Source organism: Aptenodytes forsteri, unplaced genomic scaffold (assembly GCF_000699145.1).
Source record: "Aptenodytes forsteri isolate BGI_AS27 unplaced genomic scaffold, ASM69914v1 Scaffold158, whole genome shotgun sequence".
Taxonomy (NCBI): domain Eukaryota; kingdom Metazoa; phylum Chordata; class Aves; order Sphenisciformes; family Spheniscidae; genus Aptenodytes; species Aptenodytes forsteri.
Window position 1 is genome coordinate 1412271 of NW_008794601.1, and position 20326 is coordinate 1432596.

General features: G+C 39.6%; 1 protein-coding gene across 1 annotated transcript in view; it reads left to right on the forward strand.

The window, feature by feature from the left end:
• The window catches only part of EBF2 (early B-cell factor 2), a 149904-nt gene that overhangs the window by 1137 nt on the left and 128441 nt on the right, over nt 1-20326 (forward strand). Inside the window, exons 2-6 of the mRNA XM_009273040.2 lie at nt 1957-2113; nt 3128-3191; nt 3490-3545; nt 3924-3997; nt 10805-10873. Of these exons, the coding sequence (XP_009271315.1) occupies nt 1957-2113; nt 3128-3191; nt 3490-3545; nt 3924-3997; nt 10805-10873 (420 nt within the window). The remainder of the gene's footprint in view (nt 1-1956; nt 2114-3127; nt 3192-3489; nt 3546-3923; nt 3998-10804; nt 10874-20326) is intronic.

Sequence of the window (20326 nt, forward strand, 5' to 3'; positions counted from 1 at the left end):
TTCCTGCGCTGACCACCTTCAAACCTCACGCTTGCTCGTGTGTAGCACCTGCCTGCGTGTGCGAAAGGTCTCTGCTGATGGGAAACGCTAGTAAACGCACCGAACTGGGGGCTTGTCTGTTTGTTTTATACTTGTTTGGGCAGGGTAGCTTCCCCCCCATTTATTTTCTCTTCCCAGCCAAGTCGGCACAGGACCGTTATTCCAGTCTCTTCCCGTTACGGGTAAGACGATGAAAAAGCCTTTTAGGTAAAATACTCCCCCCCCCCCCCCCCCCCCTCACGCTCTCTGGATAACTTTTTAAAAAAAAGAAAAAAAAAGTAGTAGCGTTCGGGAAGACTAAATTGGTCCCGGGAATAAGTTGGGGTTTATTTAATATAGAGACAAGGTGAAGGGCAGATGGGACTTCAAATGAAACAGGGACGTTATAGAAATAAGTACATCTATGCCCCCACCCACGGCCTGATCCGTGAGCAAGGTTTTCCAAGCACTATGGGAGGAGTTACCAGAGTTTTATGAATGTCGATAGACGGTTTAATAAATACGATGGGGGGGGGAGGGGGGGGGGGGGGAGAGGTTTATTCCTGGGGAAACCGAAAGTAAAAGGAAAGGGCTCCTAAGAAGCCTCTAATTCGCGGGAGCGGTGGAGATGCAGTCGCATTGTGCTAGGTGGTGGCATCGCCAGGTTTTTTCAGAGATCCGTAACAAACCAAGAAATCCGAGTTCTTGCATGCAGAGTGAGAGGAAGCCCCAAACTAGGTGCAGTTGTGGCAGATGCGGTGAGTTCACACTGTACCTATTTGGCAATGGAAAACGCAGGGAAACATCTGTAGTTCTCCGAGGGAGTCAAATACTTTGGCCAGTGCAGTGGAGCTATTTTGGGGACTGAAAACCGAAGCTGTTCTGACTCCTAACTTGTCTGACAGATAGACTTAATCTGTCTATTAAGTAATACGGAGGTGCTCATGTGCACTTATTTTCTCTGCAGTAGGTAGAAATCAGCATTAGGGAGAGGGAGCTACAACTAATTTCATTAAGAAATGTAGCTGCAGTTTTTGTGGATACGCAAGAGCGTTTGAATCGTTCCAAGCCGGGAAATGTGTGGGAAACATCACCACGTTTTCTGCAGTCAGAGACAAGATTTGGGCTAGAGCTAGTTAACCTGTATCTAAACTCTTTCAATTTAGATCAGAAATTGAAAATGCAGGCATCGGTTCAAATAGGTCAGTGACTAAAGACTACATTGACAAACTTCGCCACTGAGGAAAGTGGATGCTGTGCTTGAACCTAGTTGTCTTTTACCTAAAACGTAGGTGCCCTCAAGTTGACAGTCCGCTTGTAGGAAATGTTTTAAGGTCGCTTGTCTTCTCCTACAGGAAAAGTGAGCGGTGCTGGGATGATGTACAGATAGCACTTCCAGACTCTCTGATATGTTGCATCTACTTCCCACCCTCCGTGTTGCATCCCAGAAATGAGTGTGACAGGAGAGAAGAAAATAGGTAGAGGAGGAAGTAAAACGCTTACTGCATTTAGCAAGAACCGATCTCTTAACATCCGGGGTCTGTAAATTATTCTTGTCCTTAGAGCCTAACTATAAAGATACCGGGGCCAAGCCGAAACGAGCGTTACAATGACAGCTTCAAACTTCGGCATCGCCCCTTCCCCCCCCCGCCCCGGCGCCGTGTTCGGCCGCAGCCGCTTCCAGCCCTCCCTGCCGTCCCGCTCTGAAGAGCGGAGCCGCTGTGCGTGCCCGCGGCGATGGGAAAGCGCCAAGGTCGGAGTCGGTGATGACAAGTGACCGTTCGTAACCTAGTGCGGCACTCGCACAAGGTGGACGATTCCCGGCGCTTCTCTGAATGTGTTCTGCCTTTTCTGTTGTTGTTTTGCTGTTACTACTGCACAACCTGGTAATGTCTTTGTCTCTCCCCCCACACCCTATCCTGTATGTTTCCTCCACAGCGGAGTAGCTTTGTCCAGAGCTCACTTTGAAAAGCAGCCACCCTCCAACTTGAGGAAATCCAATTTCTTTCACTTTGTTCTGGCTCTCTACGACAGACAGGGGCAGCCCGTGGAAATAGAGAGGACAGCTTTTGTGGACTTTGTAGAAAATGATAAAGTAAGGCTTGTTATCTTTCTTCTTCCTCTTTTCCTCTCCAAATTTGATCTTTTCTTCTGCCCCGTTGAGCTGCTAACTTTTAATATCTGTTGTCCCTAACAAAATACAACCAGCTCTTGGTCAAGGGTTCAGGTGCTTTGGTAGAGCTGTTGTCCTCTGCGTGCTGCTGTAGTTAAAAAGGCTTGCAAGCCTCTGCTGTATCGGGAATACAATGGGAATTTCATACACCCACTAAAAATAGAATAAAAAAATTAATGGGGGACAAGTGTGCTTTTTTTTTTTTTTGTACCTACCAGATCTGCCAAGTTTTATTAGTACCCTAACAGAAGCGGAATCTGACCTGTAATATGTCATATTATCTGTTGAGCTTGATTATATGTATTTCTTAACACTCTAAAGTCCATGGCAGGACTTGAAAAGCATTTGCTTTTGGATTTTAAATCTATGTGTTGACCACTTCACGTTGTTTTTAGAATTATTATTTTCTTAGTCATGGACAAGATTTTTTTTAAATTATGAAGGATGCTCATAAATAATTATCTTCTAGGATATTACAGTAAAAAAACATGCAAGAAACATCCCCGTAACACAACCTTCAGGAAGTAAATATCAATTTATTTGCTATATGTGACTCAAAATAACACTACTGCAAAGTAATGAACACATTAAAAACAAAACCCACTGAGCTTTCCCATGATCAATCTGCTTTATATTAACTGACTTGAGATGTAAAAATTCATCTCAGTGTATTGCCTTGAAAAAGTTGAGAGCATAATAGCAAATAAGAGAGGAAAAGAAGTTCTTGAACTCCTACAGGAAAAGATGTCAGCAGTATTTTGTAGTTTGTCCTGGGTCATTCGGAAGGTTAATATATCCCAATCAGTGGATTCACCTCTCAGAATTTTAATGAACTTTTGTTGTCACTTCCATCATGATTATCAGCTTTTGCATTTTAAATGTGCCAAGTGTAAGTTCTGGAAGATTTTTTTTTTTTTTTTAAATTCTCTCTTTCAGGAGCAAGGCAATGAAAAGACGAACAACGGCACGCATTACAAACTCCAACTCCTTTATAGCAATGGTGAGTCCCCTTTCCAGTCACCTTCTGTAGGTTGTACAGTGAGGCAAGGTTTGTAGGTGCTGTCACTGTCACTTCTAAAATACACAGAAATTCCCTTGCATGATGCCCCTTCAGTGTAGGGATGGGCTCTGAAGTTTACCTGGTGTGGATGGGCTTGGGAAACACGCTGGAGGAAACAAAACTAAATGGTCTTTCTGAGGATGTTTAATAATAACAAAACCACTAAATGGTTTTGTTCTGATGTTTAGGGAAAGATGCATGTAACAGCATTACTTATTACTCTTCTCTCTTGCTCTAGGTGTCAGGACTGAACAGGATCTGTATGTTAGACTCATCGATTCAGTCACTAAGCAGGTGAGCATAGCTAACATGTGCCGTGCTATCCTGTCCTGCCTCATCCTTCCTTTTTTCTTAACGTTGCCCTGCATGTTTTTTCTTCTCTGGTTCATTTTTGTCTCTTCTTCATCTGTATTGCAGACCTTATTTTTGAGGGCAATTGAAAAGTAATGCTCTTAAGTCTCTTTCTTCCTCTACGGATTGTAGGTTTTTATCCACTTTTTATCAATATTTATGTATAAGCTGCTTTCCCTGCTCATAAAGGCTTTGGGGGAAGGTATTTATTTGCAAGCAATGGTGAGCAATGGTAAAAAGCCTTCACCTCAGATCTGAATATTATGACAAATAAGTAACCCCTTGACACTACTGGCTTACGCCTTTTCTTAATTTTTGTAGCCCATAACTTACGAAGGACAGAACAAGAATCCTGAAATGTGCAGAGTTTTGCTTACCCATGAAGTCATGTGCAGGTAAGATGACTTTATTAACGGCATATCATTTTTTAAGTTTGTTTCCATAGATGCCAAAATGGTCTTTCCAATGAAGTTGTAGTTCGGAAGAGTTTGATTTTGTTTGTTTGTTTTGTTGTTGAGTCAGATTCTTTGTGTAGGAAGACTTTCTTTTTACATGTAGATAATATTTGAGTTCCATACAGATATTTGGATTTTTTTGGTGTTTTTTGTTTTGTTGTTGTTGGTTTTGGTTGGTTTTTTTTTTTACTGCAAGAGATTTAGCAACCCCAGGTCCACAGTCTGAGCTGCGCTATTTTTGTTTAGACTAGGCCTTTGTATGTGGTGTTTAAATCAAGACTTTTCATATGCTTATTTCTTACAAAATCCCTGTTCACCTCTTGAGAATGAGCAGTTTAACTTACAGATTTTTACCTGGAAACTAAAAGGCGTTCTTCATGTAATTTTCTCTGGTGAAACATTTTAATTTTCTTAATTAAATTATCATCATTAATGTTCTTTAATTTTGCTTATTTCTACCCCAACCAAAAAAGAAACCCATCAAACCAAAACACAAATCCTTCTTTTCTATACCATGTAAGTAATATTTAGGGGACTTCCACCTTTTAATTAAAAAAGACACTATTTTTAGCATGTAAAGTTATAAATTAGAGGGTAAAATGAGTTGAGGATGTTTTTAATAACATTTGTGTAAGTCTGAAGTTACATGTACCGTATGTATGTACATCATGCTTCCATGGTACATTATTACTTTTCCTGTTCTCGTGTAACTAAATTTTTTTAAATACATATAGCAATGCAAACAGTCAATGTTCTTATATTAAAATGTGTTAAATTGTGCATAGAATGTTCTTTCATAAAATGAAAGGCAAAACCAATCTTGACCTTTATTAAACGCAGTTTGTGATTTATTGTATTAGTGGGAGGGGGTTAAGCTGTTGGACTGAACGTTGCTTCTTTTAATGTTGCAGTTTGCTACTTGATATACATATAGCAATGCAAACAGTCAATGTTCTTATATTAAAATGTGTTAAATTGTGCATAGAATGTTCTTTCATAAAATGAAAGGCAAAACCAATCTTGACCTTTATTAAACGCAGTTTGTGATTTATTGTATTAGTGGGAGGGGGTTAAGCTGTTGGACTGAACGTTGCTTCTTTTAATGTTGCAGTTTGCTACTTGATTTTTTTTTTTTTTTTTTAAAGTGGCCTTTTAAGTTAATATAGTAGTAAGCAGCTTATTTGGACAGATTTCTTGTCAAGGGAAAGTCTCAGTTTCAGTACTTAACAATTACATCAACTATTCCATTACTTTTTAAATATAATGAGAATCAAGTAAATGTATAGCGTTTATCTGTTGTGCTTTGCTCTCATTAAGAAAATGAGCACTGTTACTTTTGACCAACATCCACATACGTATGCACAAACACAGCGTATATCATGTATGAGAGACGCATATGGTGCGCTTTACGAGGACCTGTAGATGTAGTAGCAAAGATCAAAGGTATATATGTTACTTTCTGGCACATCTAGAACTTGCATGCATATTTAAATATATATGCTAACCATATTGTTGAAAGTCTTCACTATAACTAGGTGAACAGTAGAGAAGAAAAATCTTTGTGTTGCTATGCAGTTGGGTCCTGGTTTGTGGTAACAAAATAACAGCGTACTTAATCTTTCTCCACTCTTCCTTTATAGAGTGCAGTTCTATTTTAGAAGTTAAAATATTTCCACAAACACCAGCACCTTCCCATCCAAATGTACTTCTTTAAAATAAAATTAATTTGGCTTTTTCCCCTGCTTCCTCTCCATGCCTTTATAGTATCAGATGCTCTGTTCAGCTTTTATATACCTGGCCTCCACTGATGCCTGTAAACATATTTTGTGCTTGATTTAAGGTAGCGTTCTACAAATGTAAACCGTTACTCCGATTATACTGAGCTCTCCTGCTTCATAGATTAGCCAAGGAAGAATTACAACTCAGGGACGTCCTTTCCATGTAAAACACAGATTAGTGAACGAAATCAAAAGCACTCTGTAACCTAATCAAGACATTTGATTTTAAATGTCGTGTTTTTCTAAAGTATCTCTGAACAGGATGCTGCGTATTCTGAAGAGGCATTACACATATCACTTTGAATAATGCCAAGGGAACGGATCCAACTCTAGTTAAACTTGACATTTTATTTTATTTCTTTTAAGTACAATAATCAAATCTTCCTCATTGTGTGCTGCTTAAGTGGCAGCATCAATTTTTAAAGCCCCTAGTTTAGTTTGCATTAGTAACAGTATATAAAAATTTAATGCACTGTACCCACTCTGCTGTCCAAATTGATGCTTACTGTTTTTAAAAAGAAGGGTCTGCCTGTCCTTCTGCTCCTCTTCTTCCGATTCTTGCTAGTTGAAAGTAGGTGCTTTTTTGGTATTTTTTTGTATGTAATCACACACGCAGATATTCTTGCTGTGTAGAGACAAGTGCATCCAAAACTCCGCATCTTCCACTCAGACAGTGACAGATGCATACTTAGCAGGAAAGTTGTCTAAATATTGATACGGCTACAACAATCTGTCATACCAATTGAAAGTTAACTCTCAACTCTCAATAATTAGTGCTTTCAGTGAGAGGCTCTGTTTATTTATTAGCAGATCTGAAATTTTTCATTTGGGTTATTGCGGCCTAATGGGAACTGTTCCTATTAGGTGGGTCTATCTTAAATACACAGTCTTTCCCCCCAGTGGTTGGAAATCAAGGTAAACAGTCTCCTCTCCTGGAATAACTTTTTTCTCCTCTTTTTCTTCCAATTATCGACTAAGAGGAAACTAGTTGTTATGCTGCTGCCAGCAACCCCCCATGCCCTCAATGCTCAGAGGGTTAAAAGGTGGTATAATTTGAACAGAAGTAGTCTCAGGGCCTACAGCTGGCTAATAACAGAGTTGTATTGAGTGCAAGCAAGCCCCACAGCTGTGACTTTCGCCACAAGGCTCAGACTAGACAGGAGCTCTAATCAGCTGGGCCAGGCGGCCACTGGGGCCTGTGTCTTTATCGGCCAGATGGTGTGAATTTAGACACTTTTGTTATGCAATTGCAGGGAGGAGTTGGAGAGAAGAAAACAAAACAAAGGCCACCATGCTGTGAGCTTATTTGAGTTTGAAATTAGAGACAGATTTTTTTTTTTTTTTTTTTTGGGGGGGGGGGAGGGGAGGGAAGTTGAGGGCTGAATTTTAAAACCATTTTAGTCAAGTGTGAGGAGGGAAAGGATGCAAGTTTGCCTTTGACATGAGCCTTCTGGAGTATTCAGTTTGTAGATCTGGTGTTGTCTGTGGTAGCTTTTTGTTTTCTGTTTGTTTTTAGGTTTTTTTTCAGAACTGTTCATAATGTAAACCATTGTTTTTCCCATGTAGATCTAGTTAGAGGGGAAAGTATAATAAGAAAAGGTGTAGAAAATAGAAGTCTTAGGCCTTGGTATTCTTGTTTTAAGCAAATGAGCATCTCTAAAGGTATGTTCCTAGCACAACATTGTAGCAGAAGTGTAAATGTTGGTGAAGTCATGCCAATAATTTGCTTTAAGAGAATATTGTAGGCTTGATCCTGGGCCACCAGAGTTTGGGATTTTTGCCATTGACATAAATTGGAACAAGTCGATTCTATTACAGACAGCACTTGTAAAACAAACCCAGTGGAAATGTTAGTGTTTGGATACTGTGAAGAAATACCTGGAAACAGGGATTTAAAGATTTGAGAGGTACTTTTGCTAGAACGCTGGGCTGAAACATTCTCAGTCTTTAAAAGCACTCCAATTTACTAGTGAACTAGTCATTCACTGGAAGTGAGTGACTGTTTTCCCTAATCGACATTTTTTCATATATGTTTGGGCTCAAAAAGTATTATGGTCAAAGGGAAAAAAATCTAGCGCTGTAACAAAAATCTGTTACCCGAGTGTGATATTTGTAAAATATTTGGAGAACTTCAGCTGTAACCCGAAGTTTTAGGAGGAAAATTTTTAAGTATTACAAAGGTAAAGTTCTTAACTGTGATAATTGTACAAACTAAAATAAAACAAGATGCGCTTATTTCAGAACCTAGCCACGTTGTACTCCAATCTCGCATAATTCATTCTAAAATACTTACTATGCCAAGAAATGGCAACCTCTCTGGGAGGAGTATACGAGCTGATGAGGTGTGATGGAGGTGCTGCTAGTGTGTTCTGCTTGAACGTTACTGTTGTGTAGCGCAATCAGAAATATTTTTTATGACCATCTGCATAAGTTACACAACTAAAGGATATCTCATTTAGTATTATTGCAAAGAGAGGAAATGACTGCTGTTTTAGCTAGATGTAAAAAAAAAAAAAGCAACCCAACAACAAAACACTACAAAACTATTTTAAAAATTGAGTTCCTTTTGTTGTTTTATTATAGCGGCATGTAAACCAGCAATGTAAACCATTTATTCCTAGTGTTATTTCCAATGCATTGTTATATTGGACATGTCAGAAATACATGCCAAATTTATATTCTGTTGAGTGAGGGGTTTTGGCTTTTTTTTTTTCCTTTAGAAAATATCTCGCATCTTGGCTTTTAGTACAAAAAATATCAATTCTTTATAAACAGTCATTAGGCAGTGAAATGCATAAAAGATGCACTTAAAACAAAGTTGGGAGAAGGAGGGAGTGAGGATATTCTTAGCTAGCGTGAATTACCATAGCTTCACTGAAGTCGATGGAGCTATGACAATTTACAGCAACTAGAGGGTCTGCCCCAGGGATTTTTAAATATTTAGTGTATCCTTTTATTTTAAAAGGACTAGCATCGATGAATAAGTGCAGGTTTGAGGAAAAGGGAATGTAGAAACGTTGAAACAGTTAGAGCTGCTATTCAAATAGATCTGCTAGTTGTATCTCATCTTGCTGGGCAATTTCAGCTTGCAAGTGGGAAGTTCCTGGCACACACTGTAACTTAAGGAGAAAACGCATGCATTTGAAATTTTTCATATCTGAAAGAGGTTTTTTGTCTAAATGCTTATTTTAGGTATTTATAATTGAATATTAGGCAGTGCAAGAAAAAAAGCTACTCTTTCATATTTTGTACTGCCTTCAGTGAATTCAGCATTTTATTTAATTTTTTTAAATTCCTCTGCTTGGAATTGCTCCCCAGTTGGAAAACCATGGAATTCAGACTGACTTGAGAATTTTGCAAATGTCTTCAGCACCTATTATACCACTGTGCAAAAACCTAAACGATTTCTTGATTCCCTATGTATAAATTTGAACAACCTCAGCAGAATGTGAAAAACATAACTTGGAAAGGCATTTGTGTAACTTAAGGCAGAATCTGATCTGGTGACTTCTGAGGCATATGGGACTTCTGATATAGTCTACTTAAAGTTTTGGATGCCTCCATCCTCCCCCTCCATGTTAGCTTTGGTTGGAACAAACTATCTGAGCATCAAGACAGCTTAAATCTTCTAACAGACTTCTGTGTTGCTACCAATTTTTAAAATTGAGAATTTCAGAACAAGGACTGTTTAAAGTCTGTTAAGCTTTTGGTACTCAGCTGGCGTATATGCAAGGGGCATCACCCATGTCAATGAGTATATCAGTGGAAATCAAATAACGACCTGTCGATTCTTTTTTCTTTTTTTTTTAAATTATTATTAAAAATGGGAAAAGGAAATGCAGTGGTTCTGTTCTTCTTTCCTGAAGAAAGTTTAATTTGCTGGGAGTGAAGAACAAAAAGTATAAATTATTATTAAAAATGGGAAAAGGAAATGCAGTGGTTCTGTTCTTCTTTCCTGAAGAAAGTTTAATTTGCTGGGAGTGAAGAACATCAAGTAGTTCCTGAGTGTAGGTTGTGTTCTTCTGTATCATCTCCTGATATACCTGTATATATATGTATACATCCGTGCATGCGTGCACACATACATATATACACACACAGAGTCGTCTTTGCGTATGTGTGTGTGCACACATGCATAGATGTGGACATAACACGGATATCATTCTGCAATATGAACCTTACTGCAAGCTCCTGAGGGCAACAGCATTATCTCACATTTTCTTACCAAGTCAGATAAATATATTTATTTTGTGTTGTGAGCTCATCAGAGAGAGTTCTGATTTCCATACAATCATGTTGGTGGCCACACAATATAAAATGTGTATAAATACATGCTTAATCTTAACGGCTTATCGTCACTAAAACAATTGCAAAGGAATTTACAGATGAAATGCCAACCTGAGAAAATATCTCTTCAGATCCTTAGTAGGATTTAAGTATGTTCAGTTTCTGTTTTTTTCATTGGTGCTACTATAGCATTGAAGTTTTCTGTGGATGTGTGAAACATAGGGGTTGCTAGATATTTAATAATCAACAAATCAGTTATTAGAATATAACAAATCAATAGGTTGCTTATAGTCAGTTCTAACACCTTTTGATGGACTTTTAACCATACATAACACATGATACTCATGCCTGTAATGTCATTATGACATCTGCTAATCATTTATTAAGCCTTTATAAATAGCGCCTTAGTCTAAAGTGTGACCATATTGCTGTTCATTTTTGGCTGGGAATTTCAAAAAAGGCTGCGGGGAGCCAAGTGGAAACTCCAGCTGGAATCAACCAGGATTTGGGCACCCAATTCCCTTAGTTCTTCTCCCTTCCGGAAAGCCTAGCCAAAATTTTCTCAGTCACTTTTCTAGGCATATATTGAGTCCTGAAGGTTTGCAGACAAGACTTTTAGCTGGTTGCTTTGCTATCAACTGTCCCAGTAATTCTTTAATTTTGGTTTTCTTTCTCTTTCTAGTCGGTGCTGTGAGAAGAAAAGTTGCGGCAACAGAAATGAGACTCCGTCTGACCCCGTGATCATTGACAGGTAGGAAGCAAATCCTCATTTTCCCACAAAAGCAACGCCAAATTGTTGTGTATGCTTTGAGGTGGCTGATGGTCTTTCTTGATGGTTATCTGTCAGTGTCTGCCAGTTGGGGATGTCTGTGCTTTGTGATTCTTTAGAAAAATGCCAGCCTAAGAGCTGGTTAGCTTTAGTCCATCTGGGCTTGCATTGACAAAATTGTTGATGTTTATTTTGTAAATTAAGTTCTCTGTGTATCATTTTCATTGTGACCAAATATTCCATGTATGTATCTGGAATATTTTCTGTTCACGCGGGATATGATCCAACTGGATTACTGAGACAGATAAAGCTTTGAGCAACCTGGCAGCTTCAATAATATTCTTTAACAAAATAACAGTATTTTTGTAGAAACGTGGGGAGGAAGGAAAGGGTAAAAGCAGAAGTGCAACATGCTAGGTAGGATTAAAACTGACAGTTTGTGGATTGTGAGCAATTTTATGTAAAACAGCAGCTTCATATATTACTCAGTTCCAGATCTAGGTCTAGGTTCTGCTTGCCAGTTTCTAGGTAAATAACATAAGTGGGGACAGCAGCAGTTCGTTAAATCATGAACTGGCACATTAAAAATTGTGAGTATTTGTGGAGACTTCGAAAACTAGCGTGTGGAACTCACTGACTCGGAGTGTTGTTTGAGATGTGGAGTTCAGCAAGATTCAAAAACGAAAAATAAGAAGACAGAGCTGTTTCAAAAAGAAGTACACAACCAAGATCTCCAGAAGGAGAACAGTAAATAAGGAAAAGTCAGGAAGAAACCTTCCCCCCCGCCCCCCATTATTCTATAGTAACTGTTTAAAGAGTTTCTTTTCCCTGAAGCAGCTGGTACAAGGGCCCAGTGGAGAGCTGATGCTGAAGTGGATTGATTGTGGATTCAGTTTTTATGTCTCTGTGTCTGGCATGTTCTATTTACATTCTAATAAGCAATATTTGTCATAGTATTTCTTGTGAATTTTCTTTTGGCATTCAGAATGGTCAAGCTGGTTTGAATAAAGATCTACAATTATTTCCTTCATTTTTTTCATCACAGAGTTAATCTAAATAATTTTGGAACTTCGATGATGTGATGGGATTCTTCCACTCCCTTTACCCCATGGTTTTCCCTTTTAATATTGTACTTACAGTTGTGGTTGGGGCCGAAGTTGGAAATTCCAGCAAACTGGCTGTTTGTGTGGGTGTGAGGGGCAGTTTCCTGACTAGAAGCAGAGGTCCTAGATATGCCATCTTGACCTTTTCTATGAAAATTCTAGCTTATTTTTGGCTGTGTTGATGTTTGGTATGAATCTGCATTTGGGAGCTTTCCAATCTGAAGTCTGAATTTTCTGAAACTTGCCTGACTGATGGAGAAGCAGCATGACATAAGGCAGTGTATTAGCCTATGAGTCAAGACCATGAAGGGGGTAGTTCCTACCACTAACTGTATTTGTCATCTTGAGCAAGCTGTCCATTCTTATGCAAAATGAAGATTCTGATGCTTGCTGTGGGGATTTGAGATTTGTTGACGTAAAATGCAGTGGAAGTGAAACTATTAGAAAGAACAGGGTTATTCTTTTTAACAACTGTGTGTAAAATACGCCTCACAAGTCATCTGCATGGTCAAGGAGTCCTAAGCTTTCCTAACTTGCTCTAAGCCTAGAACTTCTATTCGTAACTCCCCTGCTAACAGCAATAGGCATTCTGCCTATAGGTATTCTGTTTGTGTAGAAGCATCCTCTAGGTTCAGTCTGGCAGTTTCTTGTTGAGTGTCAGTTCTTCCCTTTCATCTGTGTGTGTGTGTCTCAAAATTGCAAGTGAAATCTGGAGTTCAGTAGGGGTAATAATAAGGCAGATGAGAGAAATAAGGGGTACAGCCCGATAAAGCTGTTGTCACTTGGTTTTTAAAGGCAGTCACTAAATCAGATTTAGGCCACAGAGGAAAGAAATGATTACCAATCTGCACTGCTGTCTGGAGGTGGCATGGTTTAGTGAACAGCGTGGTGAATAGAAGCTAAACTTGAAGCTAAATCTTTTTTCTTGTTCTACCGCTAATTAGTAGTGCAGCATCTAGCAAATGACTCCCTCTTCTGTGCAGTTATTTCTATTCCACCATTTTACCCAGTTAAACAAGGTTTGAGGAGTAAGGAATAATCCTTTGTACTACATCTTAATCAACAACATGTAATGCAAATATAACAACAAAGTTATGCTGTACATGTCTGTGCACAGAAGAATTCATTGTCTAGTCTGTCATCCTCAGACATTTCCACAGCAGTAAGTACAACTACTTAGGAGTTTAACTAAACAGTCCGCTCTCCCAAGCTACATTCAATGGGGCTAATCTTTCTGTCTTTCAAACAAGCAGAAAACTCTGCTGGAGAGTCATGTCTGTTCTGAACTAGCTTGGGAATCTGGGCAGCAGTGTTCTTATTTATTTAGGGGGTCTTTATATGGCTTCTTTAGAAGAAAACATCTATGCTTAAGAACTTGGTAGCAAGTGGAATATAATTTCTGAAATGCAGCTTGTAACCATCTGCAATAATGCAGGACAATAAATATGGTAAGATTTTCGGTTCAGTGTTGGCTTCATGGTGGTTTTTTTCTCAGTTCAAAATGAACTACAGGTTTTCTTTAAAAACAAATAATAATTGGAATGAAGGTGTGTTTTCATGGCTTGAAATGATAGGTAAATGTAAAAATTTTTCACGTGACAATGACATGCTACATTCTAGCATGTCTCTAGAGAAGTTGGGGGGGGAAGTAAAACAGAAAGAGAAGGGATTACAAAAATACATTTGTGTTATGCAGAGCCATGTCTAAACAGTGCATGTGAAGTGAAACAGGACTAGAGCTTTGCATTTAGAATAGAAGGAAAATGGAGGCCAGAGAAGAACTTTGTTGTCTGAAGGTGCTAGGTTCTCCCTTTGAGCCTAGGTTAATTAATATGCATTGCTCCTGCCACAAAAGTGTGTGAGACAATTGTGGCTGGCACTCAGGAGCTGCCAGCTGCATTGTAATGCCAGCTGTGTGTGTGGACCTACATGGTTAAAACATGGTTTGATTGTACAGCATAGAAAAGACCAACATCTTTCAAAGCTGTAGTAGGTGACTGTCATAAGGTGTGAGAGCAGAGATGGAACCCAGTTTTAGGTTGAGCTGTGTATGGCTTAGGTCTAGCAAGTTCTGCGTTTGATTTGCAATTCCCACAAAGGCAGTGGCCTACTCAAGTAGAAAGGATTCGGGAGGGCACCATGTTACTAATCTCTAAACCGCTTTACTGTACGAGCAGCCCGTGCATGGCAAGCAGGTTCCCTCAACAGCAAAGGAGCTGCAAGGTAGAGCGGTTTAGAGTCCAAGATGAAGCAAGCTCTGTATGGTACTCAGAGGAATACTCTTATCATGAGTGGGCACAGGTTAAATTAATTACTTTGGGTACCTCTAAGGGTGGTGAAAAAGCAAGGAGAGGCATTGCTGCTGGGTAGAGATACACACTGATATCTGTGCTACTGCAACTTTATTGTTTATTGTTTTTCTTTTTTGCCTGAGCTAACTAAGTGGCTGCATCTGGTATGCCTGTCTGTGCTATGACTGCACACTTCTGACCATGCTATAGATGCATCCTACAAACCTCACGAGACTAATGAAGCATTCACATTGGTTCAGGTTATAACCTGCCATCCAATGTTGCACTGAGCTTAAACATGCACCAAATTTAGCTGAGTTCAGGGACTACTAACTTGCTGCAAATGAACATAACTCCATCAGCAGTGTTTTCCCCTTTATTTGTTTCTCTCCCTGCTTCCTTGCTTTTTATGCTTCCAGAGACTGATGCTTAGACTATTGTGTTGGTTTACCTGTTTATTGCTGTAGGGAGGCACAATTCATTGGTGGTTGCCAAATCATGGAAACTTGTATCCCTGTTTAAAAAGGAAGAAATAGTTCAGTGGGAAAAAAATGTCAGCCATGTTGTTGTTGTTGGGTTTTTTCTTCTTCTTGAATGAATTCCAAAAGTTCTTACGCTGAATAAAACATTTCTGCTGTGACCTTTGCTCTGGGGACTAGATTTAGATCCTAAGGATCTTGTAGTTATTTTTCCGTTCACTCTTGGAAACTAGCACTTTTCTATGTGAAAGGCAGCTTCTTTGCTGAAATTTACTGTGTACCCTCTCCCACCGACAAATATCTGTAGGATACATTAGAATATTTAGGTTCCTGCAATGTTCTGAGTCAGAATTCCACTGTAACTCAGATCAGAATCTGACTTCAGAATGCTGCCTCTGTTGTAACAGTAATGATAGAGCTCAAATCCTGCAATGCTGCTATTGAAGGCGTCAAAAAGCAGAAACAGACAACTCCGCTGGAGCATAGGACTGAAAGGACCACCTGAACGTATACGGGAGATTACATGATAGATGTTTAGTCCAGAAGCATTTGCAAAATATGCACTCCAAGTTTTTTAGACAACACAAGCCACGGTCACTTCTCAAAATGCTAGAGCAAGCTTTGACTTTGCTTAAAAGATCAAAATTCATCAGAGCTGAATTGGTTCTAGTGTGTTCCCATGGTGGATCATAGCACTGGTGGATTCCCAGTGATCTTAATTTCTTTTTATCCTGTCTTCCTGCATAGTTTTGAAGTTAGTACCTGTGGAATTGGTAGGTTTATGAGGCTTCAGAAATGTAAATGTTTTTGTTTCTTTTTCTCATGGCTGAAGTGGTGGTTCTTAACATTCCTTGTAGTTCCTAGAAATTAGTGTGAACTTTGCATACTAACATTTCCTTCTTTGTTGAAATCGTAGACAGGGATATGAAGTGGATGGGTTGGGGTGGCTTTCAGATGGAAGGGTGGAAGCTTGTCCTTTTGAAGATGATACTTCCCAAATGAAAGCTGTATTTTGTCATGCCTATATTACAATTATTTAGTTTGCTATCTTTCCCACCCCAGTTATGCAAATAAAAAGAAACTTGGTCTTATGATTAAGATGTTGTGGATTCTGCAAATGAATTTAATTCCTCATTTTACTGCAGATTTTCTCTCTCATTTTAGGTGAGTTGTATAGTTTTGGACATAAATTGCCTATTCATCAAGTGGGAATGATCTTTTTATTTATTTTTTTTTAAATTCTTTGTGTTTCTTGAAGATTTAAGCTCTTTAGAGCAGGTTATTTTGTGCACTTGTTACTCTTAGTGCTTTACCTAGTTTACTAAAGCTGTCATCTAATTGAAGCCTCCAGGGTACTGGGGAAGAACTGAGTGACTTTTTCAGTTGAACAGTTTATTTGCTTTTTTTTTTCCTTCTAATAAGAGGTAAATAGTCAAAAGAAATTTCTATGTAATTTAAATGAAACATCTTAATTCAATTAAACAATGCAATGCAACTGGCATGGGACAGACTTTTGTTACTATGGGGGAAATTGCTTGGAACACCGCTGCAAAATGTGAGCATAAGCTCTGTGCTGTGTGTAGCTGGCTGTCTTTATGGTTTTGCTGTGTGGAGGCTCTTGAGTCCTCTGCTGTCTTTGAGCTGATGGAATGAGGTCATTTAGCTCAGATGCTTTAAGAATCTGAGATCCTGGGTTCAATTCCTCCTACTGTTAACCTAAACTCTTCCTAATTGTCCTGTAAAGAATCTAATGTGTTTTGTTACCACTTTGTATTTATTGCAGTTGTTACTGGGGCGGTGGCTGTAGTGATGAATGGGATTTGAGTGAACTGCTGGGTTGTGTGGAATATTACCTTGGGTTGAGACATGCACTAACCAGTGGGTGGAGGCATGGGGCCAGATCTGCAGCTGGGTCAGCAGTGCTACATTGACTTGCACCAGCTGAGCACTTGGCACAATGGTTTCAGTAGGTAGTGAACTACAATACTGGTCAGCTGACACATGCTGTAAATGTTTAAGCTTTTATTATTATTATTATTTTTAAAGAAAAACCCCAAAGCATGAACGCAGCTGGCACACTTGTTAGCATCTCTATAAAGAAGCAGAAGAGACTGGATTACATTCTTGTGCCATAGGGGTCCATCCCTTCAATGCAGAAATGGGGCGGCACGGATAGAGATTTTCTTCCCTGCTGTTACTCATGCCCTACCTGCTGTATAGATAAACAGAGGACTGAACTCTTCCAGGCTGGCTGGCTGGCTGGCACATTTCACAAGCACTAAAACTCTCTTCAGGAAAGACAGCTGTTGCCAGGCTTAAACATTCTGACTATGCCCCTATAGTGTCCATGCTGTGTGTTAAAGTGCTCTGTGTGAGATGTCCACATTAATAGGACTGGGCTTTATGTCGTCTTGTGGTTCGCTCCCCCCCCCCCCCCCCCCCCAGTTCCCTCTCCCTAAAAAAGGCAAAAGGGCATAGATTACCTTTCATTTTGAAGGATCTAGCTTGAAATAAGTGCAGACTTCTGGCTATCCTGGTTTGGTTGGTTTTTTGTTGGTTTTTTTTTTCCTTTTTCTTCTTCTTTTCTCTTAATCTCAGCTATCTAAAAAAAGGACTTTATCCCTTCAGTCTCCCTTCCAGGCTGATCCCAAAAACCACTGGGTAACACAAGGATATTTCCTAACACTTAGAGGCAGAACAGCATGAATGGAGAGGCCTGGATCAAATTCCCACTGATACTGAGTTGCCCTGTCGCTTTAAACAAGTCACATAACTCCATGCCTCAGTTTCCCTCTTAACGCAAAGTGTTAGCAATTACCTAGCTGTGGAAAGTGGTTTCAGATCCTTGAATAGGAGTGTTTGTTTTTTCATGTTTCTACTGCAAGGAGGATTTAGTCTACATGGCAGAGTTGAATTGTTCTTGTTCTACTCTGCTCTCCATACTCCTTGTAAGCCTGCCAAGGTAGAATAAATGTCTCAAATCTGTTGCTGCTGTGGGGTGAAACTAGGAGCCACAGATAGATGCAGCCCTTCTCAGCTCCCTGCATGCTCCAATCCCCCCTTCCAAGCCTCCAAAACCCACAATGATCTCTTCTCTTGTCCTAGGGAGTCAAAGTCCTTTGTTCACTGCTAAACCCTGCTCTCCCGCAAAGAGCTGCTGTTGTGCCATCTGTCTCTTTATGAATTTTTTAGTAGACTGGATGTTTGTGGGGAGTCAGTAACTTAAAGTGCACTATCCTAGCCATTTGACAAGTGGTTCTCTTAGTGCGTAATTTGTTTGTTTGTTCCCCCCCCTTAGACAAAAAGAAAATTTCTTTACTAGTTTGCTGTCCAAAGCATCTTGAAATCTTTGATGCGTACAATCACTTAAAGCTTGTAAATGGAGTAAACTGAAGACTAGCTTGTGTCACTTAATCTTTCTTTTTTTAATGTCGACAGACAACAGATTTTCCAGCAAGCTGGTGAGTCAAAAGAAGCTTAAAGATCTCTTTGAGTGTGCTAGAAAAAGGAAGAATGGACTGGTGGTTAAGGAACTAGTTTGAACTGGGAAGTCCTGGGTTCTGCTCCTTTCTCTCCATTGCAGACTCCCTGTATTTTTCTAGCCATTCACATAGTCTCTGTTTAACAGTAAACCAAGTATAAGTGTGTGCTTTTCTAGCTTTCACTGATAACACAAAGATACATATGCTGAAAACTGATGTCTGGAAATACTATGGTGATGTGGCAAACTGTTGCCATTAGGGTGGAGATTGTTTTAGAGTGATTTAAAAAGTTATTCTCCCCCCAGACTGTTAGCTGCTGCTGCCTGGGCTGAAGGTGTTACCGCTTCTGAAACGAAGCAAAAAATAAATTAGTCTCAATCACTGCTGATTTCAAGCACAGATTTATTAGGAAGCTAACAGAACTTGAACCTCATTTCCACTAACTTTTTGTACATGTGTGCTCTTAGCCACGTGCTGTCATTGTGTGACTGTGCAGCCATTTTGTCCTGAGCACCTCACCTAAGCCCTCTGAATGGAGTGCTTGCCCTTTTGGTTATGTTGGAGGGAAAAACGTAATGGGTGGGAATATTAACCTATATTGATTGCTTTAGTTCCACTAAGTCTGTAACTGGAATAGTTAGCACATGTTCTGGTTTCAGAACTGCAAGGGGAGCATGGTTAAGTCCGAGCAAGGATGTATTATATAATTTAAAGAAATAAAATCTGACTATTGCTACTACTGCCTGGAAGCCTTAAGAAAATAAGTACAATGAAGACAAGACCCAAAGGATTTTAGCAATTCTGCATAAATCAGATAAGCTTCCATGATGCTTTAGTGCTGTTTGGACAGCAAGCATGGATGAATTCCAATCTTGTTAGATTAGTTGTGCTTTAGCTGAGATAAAAAACACTGATGGTGCTGGCTGGCTGAATCCTGACTGAGCAATGCAAAGTTTTGAGCAAAGTTCAAACCTAGTGTGGAAGAATCCTTGTCCCCTTCTAAATTGAAGCTTTGCCCCTGCAATAAGGAGAATTTGATCCAGTTTGTGTTGTGTTCTCATAAACAGCAAGTGAGGAGGTTAAATGGCTGCACAGCCAGCTGATAATAAGGGGTCTCAGAAGGACAGATGAGATAGCAGTGTAAGGAGCCATTAGAATCAATGAGTTTGGTAGTAGTGGAGAGGGGACTAGAATAAAAGTTTCCCATGAACTAAAGCACCTCTGGGAATAGAAGCTGAGGGTAAATTCACTATGCAACCAGCACAAAAGAAATTCCGGGCACATAGAGCAGTAGTGTGTGACATGGGATCTCTACAACTCAACTTTTTGAAAATGGGTCTGTGTTTGCCTGATCCGTCTGCACTCATCATTGAAAATGCCAATATTTCAGAGTATTTGCATCCTAATGAAAGCATCCTCTGTGTATTTATGACCTAAAGTACTCTTCCTTATCACTTTTGCACTCCTCTCGGCCTCTGTCTAGACCTGGTTTTATGGACTTGTCACTTCATCTGCCCTAACCTTTTTTGTTACTGCCTCTTGCTTTCCTTTTGAACCTTTTGTTTCTATCCATCCCTTCCTTGTGTGTTTCTTTCACCATCTGTTTCTGGTGGGATCTCATATATTTTCTACCCTGTAAACATCCCAGGATTTCAGCCTCTCCGAAGCGAGTGCTTCACATCTGAAGAAGGCCTCCCAATTGATGTGTAGTGTTTCCTGCTTTCAGATAGGGTATGAAATAATTTGTCCTGCTTAGAACATCACCCAAAGTCCCTGTAAAATGAAGACAAGGTTGAGATTGAAAGTATAGAACATATATCTGAAACTTCCTTAAGTCAGTTGGAGATAGGCTCGTAATTTTTAAGATTTTAAGAGCTTACACGACATGCCCAAGATCACATAGGAGAGACAGTTTGACACAGTGAGGGCTGGAATCCAAATCTTGTGTGTTCCAGGCTGGATCATGTAAGCAGGTCCTGGAACAGCATTTACTCTCTGCAAATGTAATTCATATTCCCGTCTTTCTCTCTGATTTGGATCTCTAATGTGCTGCTGTCATCCAACCCGTCTTTCTCTCCCC